This window comes from Schistocerca nitens, chromosome 8 (assembly GCF_023898315.1).
Source record: "Schistocerca nitens isolate TAMUIC-IGC-003100 chromosome 8, iqSchNite1.1, whole genome shotgun sequence".
Taxonomy (NCBI): Eukaryota; Metazoa; Arthropoda; class Insecta; order Orthoptera; family Acrididae; genus Schistocerca; species Schistocerca nitens.
Window position 1 is genome coordinate 76,481,857 of NC_064621.1, and position 18,081 is coordinate 76,499,937.

Here is an 18,081-nt window from a genome sequence, read left to right on the forward strand (position 1 = left end):
GCGCTAGGAATAACCCTCGCGTGTACGCATGTATGCATGTGTGTGTGTGTGTGTGTGTGTGTGTGTGTGTGTGTGTGTGCGCGCGTTTTAGCAGCGGAAGCCATGCGGTCTGGCGCCATATCCCCGCTGATAGCGGCCTCGTTCCTCGAGCCGCTTCCCGCTTGCGACAGCACGACTGTGGGCGTTAAAAGACGCGCAAGGCAAGCCAGAGGTTAGCTGCGAAACACACCGACTCTGAAGTACGAGGCGCACAGTGATTTACAACTTAAATATCAACACAGCGCACAGACGATTCTAGCTACTTAATCCCTGGCGGCAGATCGATAAATGTAAGTACAACGATGCTGGGAGTGGGATGACAATACTAATGTTGAATCTAGATTTTTTAATTTTTATGATGGTTTTTATGCACTGAGGCGCCAAAGAAACTGGTATAGGCATTCAAATCCACAGATATGTAAAGAGGCCGAATACGGAGATGCGGTCGGCAACGGCTGTATACGACAAGTATCTGACGCAGTTGTTAATCTGTTGCTGCTGCTACAATGGCAGGTTATCAAGATTTAAATGAGTGTGAACGTGGTATTATAGACGGTGCACGAACGATGGGACACAGCATCTTCGAGGTGGCAGTGAAGTGGGGATTTTCCAGTACGACCATTTCATGAATGTACCGTGAACATCAGGAATCCGGTGAGAAATTAAATCTTCGACATCCTGCAAGAACGGGGTCAAGGGCAGCTGAAGAGAATCGTTCAGGGTGGTAGAAGTGCAACCCTAATGCAAATTGTTGCAGATTTCAATGCTGGACCATCAACAAGTGTCAGCGTGCGAATAGTCAAACAAAACATCATCGATACGGGCTTTCAGAGCTGAACGCCCACTCGTGTACCCTTGATGACTGCACGACACAAAGCTTTATGCCTCGCCTGGGTACGTCAACACCGACATTGCACTGTTGAAGACTGGAAACATATTGCCTGGTCGGACGAGTCTCGTTTTAAATTGTATTGAACAGATGGACGTGCAGGGGTAAGGACACAACCTCATGAACCCATGGACGCTGTCAGGGGCTGTTCAATTTGGTGGAGGCTCTGTACTGGTGTGGGGCGTGTGCAGTTGCAGTGATACACGGTCCCTAATACGACTCTGACAGGTGACACGTACGTAAGCGCCCCCCTGTCTGATCACCTGAATCCATTCATGTCCATTCCGACGGAAGTGGGCAATTCCAGCATGACAATGCGAAAACCCATAAGTCCAGAATTGCTACAGACTGGCTCCAGGAACACACTCCTGAGTTTGAACACTTTTGCTGGCCACCAAACTCCCCACCCAGACATGAACATTATTGAACATATCTGGGATGCCTTGCAGTGAGCTGTTCAGAAGAGATCTCCACCCATTCGTACTCTTACGGATTTATCGACAGGAATGCAGGATTCATGGTGTCTGTTCCCTACAGCATATCTTCAGACATTAGTCGAGTGCATGCTGCGTCTTGTTACGGCACTTCTGCGTTCTTGCGGATGCCCTACACGACATTCGTCAGGTGTGCCAGTTTTTTGGCTCTTCATTGCATTTATACATTTTATATGCCTCGCGTGAGTCCTTAACGTGTCCTACATACCCTGATGAGCCAAAACATTACGACCACTTGATTTTTTGTCCATCTTTGAAACGAAATACATCACTGAGTCTGCGTATCAGGGATCCAGCAGTTTGTTGGTAGGTCTGTGGCGATATGTTGTGGCATTAGATGTCTACGCACAGGTCGTGTAATTCGCGCAAATAAGCGACCACTGACTTGCGCACGCGGAGGTGGTGCCCGATAGCGACCCAGATGCGTGCTATTGCATTTACATCAGTCGAATTTTGTCGCCGAGATATCAGTGCTCCTCAAACCACTGTAGCACGGTTTTGGCTCCGAGACACGGACGATTATACTGTTGAAAGATGACATCGCCATCGGGGAAGACATTAAGCACGAAGGGATGCGGCTGGTTTGCAGCTGTCAGCCTGTCTTCGAATAATGCCACAAGCGCAGGAGAATGTCTCCTACAGCTCCCACCGGGCTGTGTGCGTGGCGCGCTGCAGGTTTCGAGCCGCCGCTCACCTCGATGACGGCGATTGCGGAGTCGACCATCGACCTAGTATAGCAAAAATGTGATTCACCGGAGGAGCCGACACGTTTCCACTGATCGACGGTCGAATCGCGATGGCCGTGTGCCCACTGAAGATGTCGCTGGCCAGCTTGTGGACACGTACGGGTTGTCTGCCACGGAGCTCCCTTATCAACGATGTACGATGAATGGTGCGCTCCGAAACACTTGTGCGTGCACCAGAATTGTCGTATTTCGGCTGCTTGTTCTTGGTAATAAGCTGATATTGTTAACAAGGCACGACAGTAAAGAATATACATATTGAGAGGGCAATGTCAAAAACCCAGACTAGTGAAAAGGGGTGGACAAGAGGTTCGCGAACTTACACCGCTTATTGACCGAACTGCGCGTTTCTGAGCCGTCCGGCCGAAGGTCGCAGGTTCGAATCCTGCCTTGGGCATGGATGTGTGTGATGTGCTTAGGTTAGTTAGGTTTAAGTAGTTCTAAGTTCTAGGGGACTGATGACCTCAGCTGTTAAGTCCCATAGTGCTCAGAGCCATTTGAACCATTTCTGAGCCAAAAGTATCTTTTTAGAATGGGAAGAGTTACCCCAAAATATAATACCACACTACATAAGCGAACGAAAATAAGCAAAGTAGACTAATTTTCTTGTTGAACGATTACTTACTTCAGATACCGTTCGAATCGTAAAAATGGCAGCATTAAGTCTTTGAACAAGATCCTGAAAGTGGGCTTTCCATGATAGTTTACTGTCTGAACTCCTAGACATTTGAGCTGTTCAGTTTCACTAATCATATGCCTATTCCGTGAAACTGGAGCGTCGGTTTTTGTTGAATTGTGTGTTAGAAACTGTAAAAGCTGAGTGTTACTGTGATTTACCGTTAGTTTATTTTCTACAAGCCATGAACTTATGTCATGATTTGTACTATTTGCAACAGAGCCAATGTCGCACACAATATCCTTTACTACCAAGATAGTGTCATCAGCAAACAGATATATTTTACAGTGACCTGTAATACTAGAGGGCACATCATATATATAAATAAGGAACAGGAGTGGCCCCGACACAGATTAGTGTTTTAATGAAGGTCACTCTGCATTCATTTTCCGAATTTATTTTAGAGTTAAGCAGCAGAGCAGGACATCATTTTGAACGCATCGCAGGGTAAACCTATGAGTTTAACTGCGGGTCCTTTGGTTTACCCTGGGATACGTTCAAAATGATGTCCATGTGCCGGTCGGTGTGACCGTGCCGTTCTAGGCTCTTCAGTCTGGAACCGCGTGACCGCTACGGTCGCAGGTTCGAATTCTGCTTCGGGCATTGATGTGTGTGATGTCCTTAGGTCAGTTAGGTTTAAGTAGTTCTACGTTCTAGGAGACTGATGACCACAGATGTTAAGTCCCATAGTGCTCAGAGCCATTTGAACCATTTGATGTCCATGTGGACGAAGACAGTGACCTGCTCGACTTCTTAGCGGTGTCGGAACGTTGCAAGCTCATTCTATACAGTTGCTAAACTATTTTCAGTTCGCTGCTGTAGTTGCGATACATTGTCAGTTGCAACACGTCACAAGTGCTCCTTGAGATGACACCAAAGTCCTGGGGGTGAGATACAGAGATCTGGCAGGACAAGTAGCTGGTCCTATACCACTCCTCCACTTATCGGGATAAGCAACACAGAGATAATATCGTGCTTCCCGACTGAAACGTGCAGGGACACCATCGACGAAACAGCGTCAGTAGATATGCAGGCGAACATGACACATGAAAATCCTGTACTGGCCAGCGATGTAATGCTTACGATGTAATGCTTACCACAAATGACATTATGCATCACAACTTGGAAATAACGCATTTCAGACAAAACTTTATTTAACGTTTTACTCTTAATTGGATCCATACATCGCACCCTCGAAGGGTGTGCTGATACTTTTGAATCATCCTGTATATACATAATTATGGCGAGACACTCAATGATCTTTTCAGTGCAGACGCACACCAGGTTCGAACTGTTACGGGAATCGGCGAAATGTCGCGCGTAATGAGGATAATGAACAAGGGGCGCTACATTCGTAGTACGTCGACAAGTTGGGAATTTGAGACTGACGGGTTGCGTGCTATGGTAGTCGGTGCCGTTGCGACAACCACTGTATCCGCAGAACTACAGACCAATGTCCCTGACTTTGGTTTACTGCAGAATCCTTGAAGATATTCTCAGGTCGAATATAATAAACTTTCTTGAGACTGAGAAGCTTATCTCTATGAATCAGCACGGTTTTTAGAAAAAACTGCTCGTGCGAAGCTCAGATTGCCCTTCTCTCACGTGATATACTGTGAACTGTGGATGAAGGGCAGCAGGCAGATTCCACATTTCTAGATTTATGGAAAGCATTTTGGACAGTGCCCCATTGCATGCAGTTAACGAAGGTACGAGCATATAGAATAAGTTCACAGATATGCGAGTGACTCGAAAACTTTTTAAGTAATGGAACTCAGCATGTTCTCCTCGAAGGCGAGGGTTCGTCAGAGATAAGGGGATCGTCTGGAGGGAGCCAGGAAGTGTGATAGGTCGGCTTTTAGACTCTACATACGTTAATGATTTGGCGAACGGGCTGGGCAGCAGCCTGAGGTTGTTTGGTGATGATGCTGTGGAGGATGCAAGACGACTTTGTAGCTGATGTGACGAATGGCAGCTAGACCTAATTGTGAAAAATGTACGAGGTGCATTCAAGTTCTAAGGCCTCCGATTTTTTTTCTAATTAAATACTCACCCGAAGTCGATGAAACTGGCGTTACTTCTCGACGTAATCGCCCTGCAGACGTACACATTTTTACCGAGCGAGGTGGCGCAGTGGTTAGCACACTGGACTCGCATTCGGGAGGACGACGGTTCCATCCCGCGTCCGGCCATCCTGATTTAGGTTTTCCGTGATTTCCCTAAATCGCTCCAGGCAAATGCCGGGATGGTTCCTCTGAAAGGGCACGGCCGACTTCCTTCCCTAACCCGATGAGACCGATGACCTCGTTGTTTGGTCTCTTTCCCCAAAACCAACCAACGTACACATTTTTCACAACGCTGACGCTATGATTCCATGGCAGCGGCGAAGGCTGCTTTAGGAGTCTGTTTTGACCACTGGAAAATCGCTGAGGCAATAGCAGCACGGCTGGTGAATGTGCGGCCACGGAGAGTGTCTTTCATTGTTGGAAAAAGCCAAAAGTCACTAGGAGCCAGGTCAGGTGAGTAGGGAGCATGAGGAATCACTTCAAAGTTGTTATCACGAAGAAACTGTTGCGTAACGTTAGCTCGATGTGCGGGTGCGTTGTCTTGGTGAAACAGCACACGCGCAGCCCTTCCCGGACGTTTTTGTTGCAGTGCAGGAAGGAATTTGTTCTTCAAAACATTTTCGTAGGATGCACCTGTTACTGTAGTGCCCTTTGGAACGCAATGGGTAAGGATTACGCCCTCGCTGTCCCAGATCATGGACACCATAATTTTTTCAGCACTGGCGGTTACCCGAAATTTTTTTGGTGGCGGTGAATCTGTGTGCTTCCATTGAGCTGACTGGCGCTTTGTTTCTGGATTGAAAAATGGCATCCACGTCTCATCCATTGTCACAACCGACGAAAAGAAAGTCCCATTCATGCTGTCGTTGCGCATCAACATTGCTTGGCAACATGCCACACGGGTAGCCATGTGGTCGTCCGTCAGCATTCGTGGCACCCAGGTGGATGACACTTTTCGCATTTTCAGGTCGTCATGCAGGATTGTGTGCACAGAACCCACAGAAATGCCAACTCTGGAGGCGATCTGTTCAACAGTCATTCGGCGGTCCCCCAAAACAATTCTCTCCGCTTTCTCGATCATGTCGTCAGACCGGCTTATGCGAGCCTGAGGTTGTTTTGGTTTGTTGTCACACGATGTTATGCCTTCATTAAACTGTCGCACCCACGAACGCACTTTCGACACAGACATAACTCCATCACCACATGTCTCCTTCAACTGTCGATGAATTTCAATTGGTTTGACACCACGCAAATTCAGAAAACGAATGATTGCATGCTGTTCAAGTAAGGAAAACGTCGCCATTTTAAGTATTTAAAACAGTTCTCATTCTCGCTGCTGGCGGTAAAATTCCATCTGCCGTACGGTGCTGCCATCTCTGGGACGTATTGACAATGAACGCGGCATCATTTTAAAACAATGCGCATGTTTCTATCTCTTTCCAGTCCGGAGAAAAAAAATCGGTGGCCTTAGAACTTGAATGCACCTCGTAAGTTAATGCGGATGAGTAGGAAGGACAAACCTGCAATGTTCGGACACAGTATTACTAGTGTCCTGCTTGACGCAGTCAGGTCGCTGAAATATCTGGATGTAGCGTTGGAAAGCGATACTACACGACTGGCCATTAAAATTGCTACACCAAGAAGAAATGCAGATCATAAACGGGTATTGATTGGACAAATGTATTATACTAGAACTGACATGTGATTACATTTTCACGCAATTTGGGTGCATAGATCCTGAGAAATCAGTACCCAGAACAATCACCTCTGGCCCGCAATTTGGGTGCATAGATCCTGAGAAATCAGTACCCAGAACAATCACCTCTGGCCGTAATAACGGCCTTGATACGCCTGGGCATTGAGTCAAACGTACCTTGGATGGCGTGTACAGGTACAGCTGCCCATGCAGCTTCAACACGATACCGCAGTTCATCAAGAGTAGTGACTGGCGTATTGTGACAAGCCATTTGCTCGGCCACCATTGACCAGACGTTTTCAATTGGTGAGAGATCTGGAGAATGTGCTGGCCAGGGCAGCAGTCGAACATTTTCTATATCCAGAGACGCCCGTAAGGGACCTGCAGCATGCGGTCGTGCATTATCCTGCTGAAATGTAGCATTTCGCTGGGATCGAATGAAGCGTAGAGCCACGGCTCTTAACTCATCTGAAATGTAACACCCACTGTTCAAAGTGCCGTCACTGCGAACACGAGGTGACCGAGGCCTGTAACCAATGGCACCCCATACCATCAAACCAGGTGATGCGCCAGTAGAGCGATAACGAATACACGCTTCCAATGTGCGTTCACCGTAGGGACTGATGACCTTAGCAGTTAAGTCCGATAAGATTTCACACACATTTGGACATTTTTGACGTTTTGCCATTCTGTGCACCCAGGTTTGTCGTTGAGTACACCATCGCAGGCGCTCCTGTCTGTGATGCAGCGCCAAGGGTAACCGCAGCCATGGTTCCGACTGATAATCCATGCCGCTGCAAACGTCGTAGAACTATCTGTGCAGATGGTTGTTGCCTTGCACATGTCCCCATCTGTTGACTCAGGGATCGAGACGTGGCTGCACGATCCGTTACAGCCATGCGGATAAGATGCCTGTCATCTCGACTGCTAGTGATACGAGGCCGTTGGGATCCAGCACGGTGTTCCGTATTACCCTCCTGAACCCACCGATTCCATATTTTGCTAAATGTCATTGGATCTCGACCAACGCGAGCAGCAATGTCGCGATAGGATAAACCGCAATCGCGGTAGGCTACAATCCGACCTTTATCAAAGTCGGAAACGTGATGGTACGCATTTCTCCTCCTTACACGAGACATCACCACAACGTTTCACCAGGCAACGCCGGTCAACTGCTGTTTGTGTATGAGAAATCGGTTGGAAACTTTCCGCATGTCAGCACGTTGTAGGTGTCGCCACCGGCGCCAACCATGTGTGAAGCTCTGGAAAGCTAATCATTTGCATACCACTGCATCTTCTTCCAGTCGGATAAATTTCGCGTCTGTAGCACGTCATCTTCGTGGTGTAGCAATTGTAATGGCAAGTAGTGTAAATGGAACGAGCATGACTGTGGTAAGAAAGGCGACTGGTCGACTTCGGTTTATTGCGAGAATTTTAGGAAAGAGTAGATCACGTGTAAAGGAGACCGCGTTTAGGACGCTGCTGCGACCTATCCTTCAGTGTTTGGGATCCGTAACAAGTTGGATTAAACAAAGGAAGATTTCGAAGAAATTCACAGGCCGGCTGCTAGATTGGTTACCGGTAGGTTCGAACAGCAAGGAATTGTTACAGAGACGCTTCGGAAACCTACTGCCTCCAACATACACTGTGCATAAAAACTACGGACATAAAAGGGCTCATACGGAGACATATAGGCAGCAGTATTTCCCTCGCTGTGTTAACGGGTGGAACAGGAAAGTAAATGACTCGCAGCGATACAGGGTACAGTCCACCGATACGGACTATCTATGTAGATGTACTTGAGAAAAATATTTTGGAAGTGGAAGAGGATGTAGATGAAGATGAAATGGGAGATATGATACTGCGTAAAGAGTTTGATATAGCACTGAAAGACCTGAGTCGAAAAAAGGCCCCTGGAGTAGACAACATTCCTTTAGAACTACTGATGGCCTTGGGAGAGCCGGTCATGACAAAACTCTACCATCTGGTGAGCAAGATGTATGAAACAGGCGAAATACCATCAGATTTCAAGAAGAATATAATAATTGCAATCCCAAAGAAAGCAGGTGTTGACAGATGGGAAAATTACCAAACTATCAGTTGAATAAGTCACAGCTGCAAAATACTAACGCGAATTCTTTACAGACGAATGGAAAAAACTAGAAGCCGACGACGGGGAAGACCAGTTTGGATTCCGTAGAAATGTTGGAACACGTGAGGCAATACTGACCTTACGACTTATCTTAGATGAAAGATTAAGGAAAGGCAAACCTACGTTTCTAGCATTTGTAGACTTAGAGAAAGCTTTTGACAATGTTTACTGGAATACTCTCTTTCAAATTCTATAGGTGGCAGGGGTAAAATACAGGGAGCGAAAGGATATTTACAATTTGTACACACACCAGATGGCAGTTATAAGAGTCGAGGGGCATAAACGGGAAGCAGTGGTTGGGAAGGGAGTGGGACAGGGTTGTAGCCTCTCCCCGATGTTATTAAATCTGTATATTGAGCAAGCAGTAAAGGGAACAGAAGAAAAATTTGAAGTAGGTATTAAAATCCAGGGAGAAGAAATAAAAACTTTGAGGTTCGCCGATGACATTGTAATTCTGTCAGAGACAGAAAAGGACTTGGAAGAGCAGTTGAACGGACTTGACAGTGTCTAGCAAGGAGGATATAAGATGAACATAAACAAAAGCAAAACGAGGATAATGGAATGTAGTCGAATTAAGTCGGGTGATGCTGAGGGAATTAGATTAGGAAATGAGACACTTAAAGTAGTAAAGGAGTTTTGCCTTTTGGGGAGCAAAATAACTGATGATGGTCGAAGTAGAGAGGATATAAAATGTAGACTGGCAATGGCAAGGAAAGCGTTTCTGCACATGAGAAATTTGTTAACATCGAGTATAGATTTAAGTGTAAGGAAGTCGTTTCTGAAAGTATTTGTATGGAGTGTAGCCATGTATGGAAGTGAAACATGGACGATAAATAGTTTGGACAAGAAGAGAATAAAAGCTTTCGAAATGTGTTGCTACAGAAGAATGTTGAAGATTAGGTGGGTAAATCACGTAACTAATGAGGAGGTATTGAGTAGGATTGCGGAGAAGGGAAGTTTGTGGCACAACTTGACTAGAATAAGGGATCGGTTGGTAGGACATGTTCTGAGGCATCAAGGGATCACAAATTTATCATTGGAGGGCAGCGTGGAGGGTAAAAATCGTAGAGGGAGACCAAGAGATGGGTACACTAAGCAGATTCAGAAGGACGTAGTTTGCAGTAGGTACTGGGAGATGAAGGAGCTTGCACAGGATAGACTAGCATGGAGAGCTGCATCAAACGAGTCTCAGGACTGAAGTTCACAACAACAACAACAACAACAATGTAGATGTACTGTAGATGGCTTAGTGGCTAGAACATTTGTCTAGTAAACAGGGTACCCGGGTTCGAATCCCGGTCCAGTACAAACTTTCAACTTTGTTGACTGATTTCAGTAAGTGCCCGCTAGCAGCCAGGGCTGTAATTCCTTTCTGTCTTAATCTGCCCTTCGTCAAACTAGCTTATAGCGGCGGGACTTCCCGATCTGCGGCCCCTACCAGCCCTGGGGTGGTTTCCCGTTCGCCTCTGCTCCGCTTGCTTACCTCCCTCTCCCCTGTCACATGCCCGCAACGCCGCCATGCAGAGATGGGGCTCGCTGTGGGCGGTGGCCGTTATCCACACAAATTTCTCATCGTCAGTCACTGTGGTCAACAAACTTATATTTTACAATGAGCGCAGTTACCTACGAACTCTCCCACCTTACTGTTCAATGCTAAACAAGGCGAGGGCTGGTGAGTTTTTTGTCAGAATAGCAGACCAGCAGTTATAACCATCGCCCACAAGTCTGTCGGTGGAACCAGCTGTCGTCCTAAAAACATGTAGCAGACTTGTGCACGTTGTTGTTGTTTTTGTGGCCCTCAGTTCAGAGACAGGTTTGATGCAGCTCTCCATGCTACTCTATCCTGTGCAAGCTTCTTCATCTCCGAGTAACTACTGCAACATACATCCTTCTGAATCTGCTTAGTGTATTCATCTCTTGGTCTCCCTCTACGATTTTTACCCTGCACTCTTCCTTCCGATACTAAATTGGTGATAACTTGATGCCTCAGTACGTGTCCTACCAACCGATCTCTTCTTCAAATCAACTTGTGCCACAGATTCCTCTTTTCCCCAATTATATTCAGTACCTCCTCATTAGTTACGTGGTCTACCCGTTTAATCTTCAACATTCTTCTGTAGCACCACATTTCGAAAGCTTCTATTCCCTTTCTGTGGAAACTGTTTATCGTCCATGTTTCACTTCCATACAAGGCTGCACTTCATACAAATACTTTTAGAAAAGACTTCCTGACACTTAAACCTATACACGATGTTACAAATTTCTCTTCTTCTGCAACGCTTTCCTTGTCATAGCCTCTCTACATTTTATATCCTCTCTATTTCGACCATCATCAGTTATTTTGCTCCCCAAAGGGAAAAACTCATTTACTACTTAAGTGTCTCATTTCCTAATCTAATTCCCTCAGCATCACCTGACTTAATTCGACTACATTCCATTATCCTCGTTTTGCTTTTGTTGATGTTCACTTAATATCCTCCTTTCAAGACACTGCCCATTCCATTCAACTGCTCTTTCAGGTTCTTTGCTGTCTCTGACAGAATTTGAATGTCATCGGTAAACTACAAAGTTTTTTTTTCTTCACCATGGGTTTTCATTCCTACTTTTTCTTTGGTTTGCTTTACTGCTTGTTCAATGCAGTGATTGAATAACATCCTGTCTCACTCCCTTCCCAACCACTGCTTCCCTTTCATGCCCATGGATTCTTATAACTGCCATCTGGTTTGTGTACAAATTGTAAATAGCTTTTCGTTCCCTGTATTTGACGCTTGCCACCTTCAAAATTTGAAAGAGAGTATTCCAGTCAAAATTGTCAAAAGCTTTCTCTAAGCCTACAAATGCTAGAATCCTAGGTTTGCCTTTCCTTAATCTACCTTCTAAGATAAGTCGTAGAGTCAGTATAGCCTCAGATGTTCCAGCATTTCTACAGAATCCAGACTGATCTTCCCCGAGGTATGCTTCCACCAGTTTTTCCATTCGTCTGCAAAGAATTCGCGTCAGTATTTTGCAACTGTGACTTATTAAACTGATAGTTCGGTAAGTTTCACGCCTGTCAACACATGCTTTCTTTGGGCTTGGAATTATTATACTGTTCTTGAAATCTGAGGGTATTTCGCTTGTCTCATACATCTTGCCCACCAGATGGAAGAGTTTGATGATGGCTCCCAGGGCTATCACTAGTTCTACAGGGGTGTTGTCTACTCCCGGGACCTTGTTTCGACTTAGGTCTTTCAGTGCTGTGTCAAATTCTCCACGCAGTATCATATTGAGACGTGGCATGAGCCCCCTCTCATATTTATGTCTAAGCAATTCGATTTTACTCTCTAATTGCATGTGGTGAAAAGTTGCTATTCCTTCACACTCTGACTTCTCATACAGCGTCTCTCGTCACCCGGGTGGTCCGGTGACAGGTGGGTACTGCTGATCTTGGAAGGGTTATGTCGGCGGGTGTGAGGGAGTCGAGTGGATGCTGTCCAGACGCCGACATTGTCATACGAGCGGGGTGGGGGGGGGCGGGGGGGGGGGGCGGGGGGGCGGGGGGGGCGGGGGGGGACACTCCCAAAGGGGCCTGAAGGAGCGGCTGGGGCTAGAGTTTCCATTACTTCGCAGAAACTTAGTGAAAACACTTTCAGACGGGCTACCAGTGAGGCGTGGGAATGACTTGTGTTGCCAGGCAGTCTTGGTGGGAAAATTCCGGCTTTTCTGCATAATCGTTACTGTGATTGGCTTGCTCAGGGGATAGCTCCGTGACGTAGCAAAATCGGCGCTGAAATTGGCGCCAAGTATCTGCATTGGTGGAATAGTAGTGCGTCGGCAATAGAGTGGAATTTTCCGCCGGTTTTCGAGTTGCTGATTGGAACGTTTAACCACGGCAACACGCGCGGGGGCGGGAATGTTCTGTGTTCGGCTTGTACGGGTGCTCTTGAGAGGGTGGGCTCTCGCCTGTCGGTCGGGGTAGATTACAAGACTGAGCTCTCGCTGCTCTGGACAGCCTGGCTTCCGTTGGCTGTCTAATATACTTTCATTTAATTGTAACTGTTTGACGAAGTTGTTGAAGTTTCGACTTCAACGTAACTTTCCGAGTACAGTTGGCAATTGAGCGTTCTGCGTACCAGCGACCTATGTTGCCCGTCTTGAGCAGTTTTGGCTAAAGTTGACTGTATCGGAGTTACTGTGTGACTTCGCTTGTTACAATCATTCACTGTACCGTCAGTGATTGTGTGGCGAGCCTTCTTCGTCTCCCTCAGAGGCACGTTTGTATTGATAGGAAGTCTTTACTCTGGAACAACCAGACCAGGATAATTTGTTTCGGGCTATACTCGCGACATTACCGTCACCACGACTGGACGTCGAAGCAACCAGCCATCGCCTCCGGTACACCAGATCGTGTTCTTGCAGTTAAGAAGACAGCTTGGTAATGTATGTCCGCAGCACCGGCAGATTAGGGAATTTTGCTAGGTGATAATCAGAGCTCGGCAGAGCGCGCCTGTTCCCGTCTTTTCTAAGGTGGTTCTGTCTTGGATCTTCATTGTCTGAGTTCTCACTACTGTAGCAGCAATTAATGTTGGGTTGGCTGGGTGTTTCTCTTACGATTTGAGTTGCAAGGAATTGGCTCCACATACCACTTGGTCATAAATGTCACAATCTAGTTTATGGATAACTTCACCTACACAGCATTTATTTGAGTATCCAATTTGACGTATTGTAAATGTTTCATGTGTTGTGTTTATTATTTTGAGTTTAGTCATACTAAATGAAATCGTTATTTTGGGCAGAACTTTCATTCTGTAGATCGGTAGAGCAACCCTTTCATTTCTCACAACGTTAATGAAACTTATTTATCCAGTGTGCGATTTGAAGGGGGGGATGGGGGGGATTTCCCCCCCTCTGCATCAGACCATCCCCTCCTCTGGTTTTAGTTTATGCATCCCAACCTGGGATTTTTATTTCCCACGCACTGGAGTAAAACTTCACATATAATTTAAATTTTTGGAGCCGAACACTGAAAGTGTTTAATACAGTCTTACTATTAATACTAATAATATGTTTGCTTATTAATTTTGAAAAAGTGTTATGCAGTAGTTAAGCATTTCAAAACATTTCGAACTAAATGACAAGACGAAGCACGCCACATTTCCGTAGCATGCCACAATGTTGCAAGACGTCGCCCCAGCGTAAACGAGGCTTTAGAGCCAGGTCTGTATTGTTTGGTGGATGTGATGTGTTGCGTACAAAGCTAAAACCTGCACTCAGATCCAAACGTCGTGTAAAACTGTGAAGAGGTGTCATCCTGGAGCAAGATAATGCTCGCCCACATTCTGCCAAACGGACAGCCGATGCAATAAAGGAGTTGAGATTCGAGGTGCTGGAACATCCACTATACAGTCCAGACCTGGCTCCAAGCGATTTTCACATGCTTGGACCCTTAACAGAAGCACTACAGGGAAGAAGATTTGAAAGTGATGAAGACGTCATTTCTGCGGTGCAAAATTGGTTAGAGATGCAACTGAAAAACATTTTCTGATGAAATAAAAAACTCGTAAAACGTCGGGAAAACTGCATTGAAGTCCAGGGAGGTTACGTAGAAACATAGCGCATGTTTCAGTTTTCTATCATCAGAATAAGTACAGCTTTTTACAAATGTGCCTTTGCTTTTTGAATTTCCCTCGTATACCTGTATGTAGATGATTTTGTAAATAAGCTTTACTATAATGTACTTTTAAAGATATAACAAGGGATGGCTTTTCTGATAGTGCATATGCGTGAATAGTGAGTTTCGGCATTAACATCTATTTATAAATAAATGTTTAACCATGGGTAACGCCACGGTCCAAGCAAGTAACATATGTAATTACACTAACCCCCTAAGACATCCCCCCCCCTCCCCCGCCACTGGTAAAAGCACAAATCGCACACTGTATTTATCAAATTAATTTCTATCAAATTAAATTATTGGAGGTGCCAAACTCTTTTCTACGCCACTTCCAGGGTCGATTAGAGTCAGTTCGCGTTTCTTCTTAATCCATGTGCAACAGCAAAAGTCGGAGTTAGAAAAGGGGGGGGGGGCTTAAAGCATCATTTCCATATGAAGATTCTAGAAGAATTTCGTGTTAAATACACTGCTAGCCCGGGCACCTCGCAATATCTCCCGTTTCATCTTCATCTACGTCCTCTACCATTTCCATAATATTGCCCTTAAGCAGCACATCGCCCTTTTTCAGACCCTCTATACACTCTTTCCACCTTTCTGCTTTTCCACCTTTGCTCAGAACTGGTTTTCCCGCATAAAACGGACGAATAACTTCCTGTGACGCCAGTGCGTGGGCAGCTGGCCCCTCTCGCAGCAGAAAGGAAGACGGCCGCACTGCGGACGACAGACGCCGCCGCACTTGCTGCGGTTTACTCGTCCCGCGCAGAGGCTTCCGCCGCGCACGTCGCTACGCTGCACTCGGCCCAACCCCGCTGGCCGCGCCCCGCGATGCACCCCGCCGTGGCGCTACTGGGTCTGCTGCTGGCCAACGACACGGCGCTCCTAGACTGCGTCTGCAGCCGCATCAACGATGCCTTCGAACTCAGCGGCCTAGAGCCGCTCTCTCGCGGTGAGCAAGTGATGCACAGGCGGTTCTGTAGTGACGGTGAGTACGTCTACATCTACATTGTTGTTGTTGTGGTCTTCAGTCCTGAGACTGGTTTGATGCAGCTCTCCATGCTACCCTATCCTGTGCAAGGTTCTTCAGCTCCAAGTACTTACTGCAACCTACATCCTTCTAAATCTGCTTAGTGTATTCATCTCTTGGTCTCCCTCTACGATTTTTACCCTCCACGCTGCCCTCCAATACTAAATTGGTGATCCCTTGATGCCTCAGAACACGTCCTACCAACCGATCCCTTCTTCTAGTCAAGGTATGCCACAAACTCCTCCCCAATTCTATTCAATACCCCCTCATTAGTTACGTGATCTACCCACCTAATCTTCAACATTCTTCTGTAGCACCACATTTCGAAGGCTTCTATTCTCTTCTTGTCCAAACTATTTATCGTCCATGATTCACTTCTATACATAGCTACACTCCATACAAATACTTTCAGAAACGACTTCCTTACACTTAAATCTATACTCGATGTCAACAAATTTCTCTTCTTCAGAAACGCTTTCCTTGTCATTGCCAGTCTCCATCTTATATCTTCTCTACATCGACCATCATCAGTTATTTTGCTCCCCAAATAGCAAAACTCCTTTACTACTTTAAGTGTCTCATTTCCTAATCTAATTCCGTCAGCATCACCCGACTTAATTCGACTACATTCCATTATCCTCGTTTCGCTTTTGTTGATGTTCATCTTATATCCTCCTTTCAAGACACTGTCCATTCCGTTCAACTGCTCTTCCAAGTCCTTTGCTGTCTCTGATAGAATTACAATGTCATCGGCAAACCTCAAAGTTTTAATTTCTTCTCCCTGGATTTTAATACCTACTCCAAATTCTTCTTTTGTTTCCTTTACTGCTTGCTCAATATACAGATTGAATAACATCGGGGAGAGGCTACAACCCTGTCTCACTCCCTTCCCAACCACTGCTTCCCTTTCATCCCCTCGACTCTTATAACTACCATCTGGTTTCTGTACAAATTGTAAATAGCCTTTCGTTACCTGTATTTTACCCCTGCCACCTTTAGAATTTGAAAGAGAGTATTCCAGTCAACATTGTCAAAAGCTTTCCCTAAGTCTACAAACGCTAGAAACGTAGGTTTGCCATTCCTCAATCTTTCTTCTAAGATAAGTCGTAAGATCAGTATTGCCTCACGTGTTCCAATACTTCTACGGAATCCAAACTAATCTTCCCCGAGGTCGGCTTCTACCAGTTTTTCCATTCGTCTGTAAAGAATTCGTGTTAGTATTTTGCAGCCGTGGCTTATTAAACTGATTGTTCGGTAATTTTCACATCTGTCAACACCTGCTTTCCGTGGGATTGGAATTATTATATTCTTCTTGAAGTCTGAGGGTATTTCGCCTGTATCATACGTCTTGCTCACCAGATGGTAGAGTTTTGTCAAGACTGGCTCTCCCAAGGCCGTCAGTAGTTCTAATGAAATGTTGTCAACTCCCGGTGCCTTTTTTCGACTCAGGTCTTTCAGTGCTCTGTCAAACTCTTCACGCAGTATCGTATCTCCCATTTCATCTTGATCTACATCCTCTTCCATTTCCATAATATTGTCCTCAAGTACATCGCCCTTGTATAGATATTCATGCTCCGCAATCCACCATAAGGTGCGTGGTGGAGGGTACCTCGTACCACAACTAGCATCTTCTCTCCCTGTTCCACTCCCAAACAGAACGATGGAAAAATGTCTGCCTATATGCCTCTGTACGAGTCCTAATCTCTCTTATCTTATCTTTGAGGTCTTTCCGCGAAATATAAGTTGGCGGCAGTAAAATTGTACTGCAGTCAGCCTCAAATGCTGGTTCTCTAAATTTCCTCAGTAGCGATTCACGAAAAGAACACCTCCTTTCCTCTAGAGACTCCCACCCGAGTTCCTGAAACATTTCCGTAACACTCGCGTGATGATCAAACCTACCAGTAACAAATCTAGCAGCCCGCCTCTGAATTGCTTCTATGTCCTCCCTCAATCCAACCCGATAGGGATCCCAAACGCTCGACCAGTACTCAAGAATAGGTCGTATTAGTGTTTTATAAGAGGTCTCCTTTACAGATGAATCACATCTTCCCAAAATTCTACCTATGAACCGAAGACGACTTTCCGCCTTCCCCACAGCTGCCATTACATGCTTGTCCCACTTCATATCGCTCTGCAATGTTACGCCCAAATACACTCCTGGAAATGGAAAAAAGAACACATTGACACCGGTGTGTCAGACCCACCATACTTGCTCCGGACACTGCGAGAGGGCTGTACAAGCAATGATCACACGCACGGCACAGCGGACACACCAGGACCCGCGGTGTTGGCCGTCGAATGGCGCTAGCTGCGCAGCATTTGTGCACCGCCGCCGTCAGTGTCAGCCAGTTTGCCGTGGCATACGGAGCTCCATCGCAGTCTTTAACACTGGTAGCATGCCGCGACAGCGTGGACGTGAACCGTATGTGCAGTTGACGGACTTTGAGCGAGGGCGTATAGTGGGCATGCGGGAGGCCGGGTGGACGTACCGCCGAATTGCTCAACACGTGGGGTGTGAGGTCTCCACAGTACATCGATGTTGTCGCCAGTGGTCGGCGGAAGGTGCACGTGCCCGTCGACCTGGGACCGGACCGCAGCGACGCACGGATGCACGCCAAGACCGTAGGATCCTACGCAGTGCCGTAGGGG

At 46.2% G+C, this 18,081-nt stretch overlaps 1 protein-coding gene across 4 annotated transcripts in view; it reads left to right on the top strand.

Moving 5' to 3' along the window:
* Positions 1-200: 200 nt before the first annotated feature.
* Positions 201-18,081, top strand: part of LOC126199038 (uncharacterized) — a 244,809-nt gene continuing 226,928 nt past the window's right edge. For 3 of the 4 annotated variants that reach the window (XM_049935742.1, XM_049935739.1, XM_049935741.1), the window contains exons 1-2: positions 201-329; positions 15,073-15,390. In XM_049935742.1, the coding sequence (XP_049791699.1) occupies positions 15,234-15,390 (157 nt within the window). In that variant the 5' untranslated portion in view covers positions 201-329; positions 15,073-15,233. Of the gene's footprint in view, positions 330-15,024; positions 15,391-18,081 lie in introns of all 4 variants that reach the window. The other variant, XM_049935740.1, reaches the window with a different exon arrangement.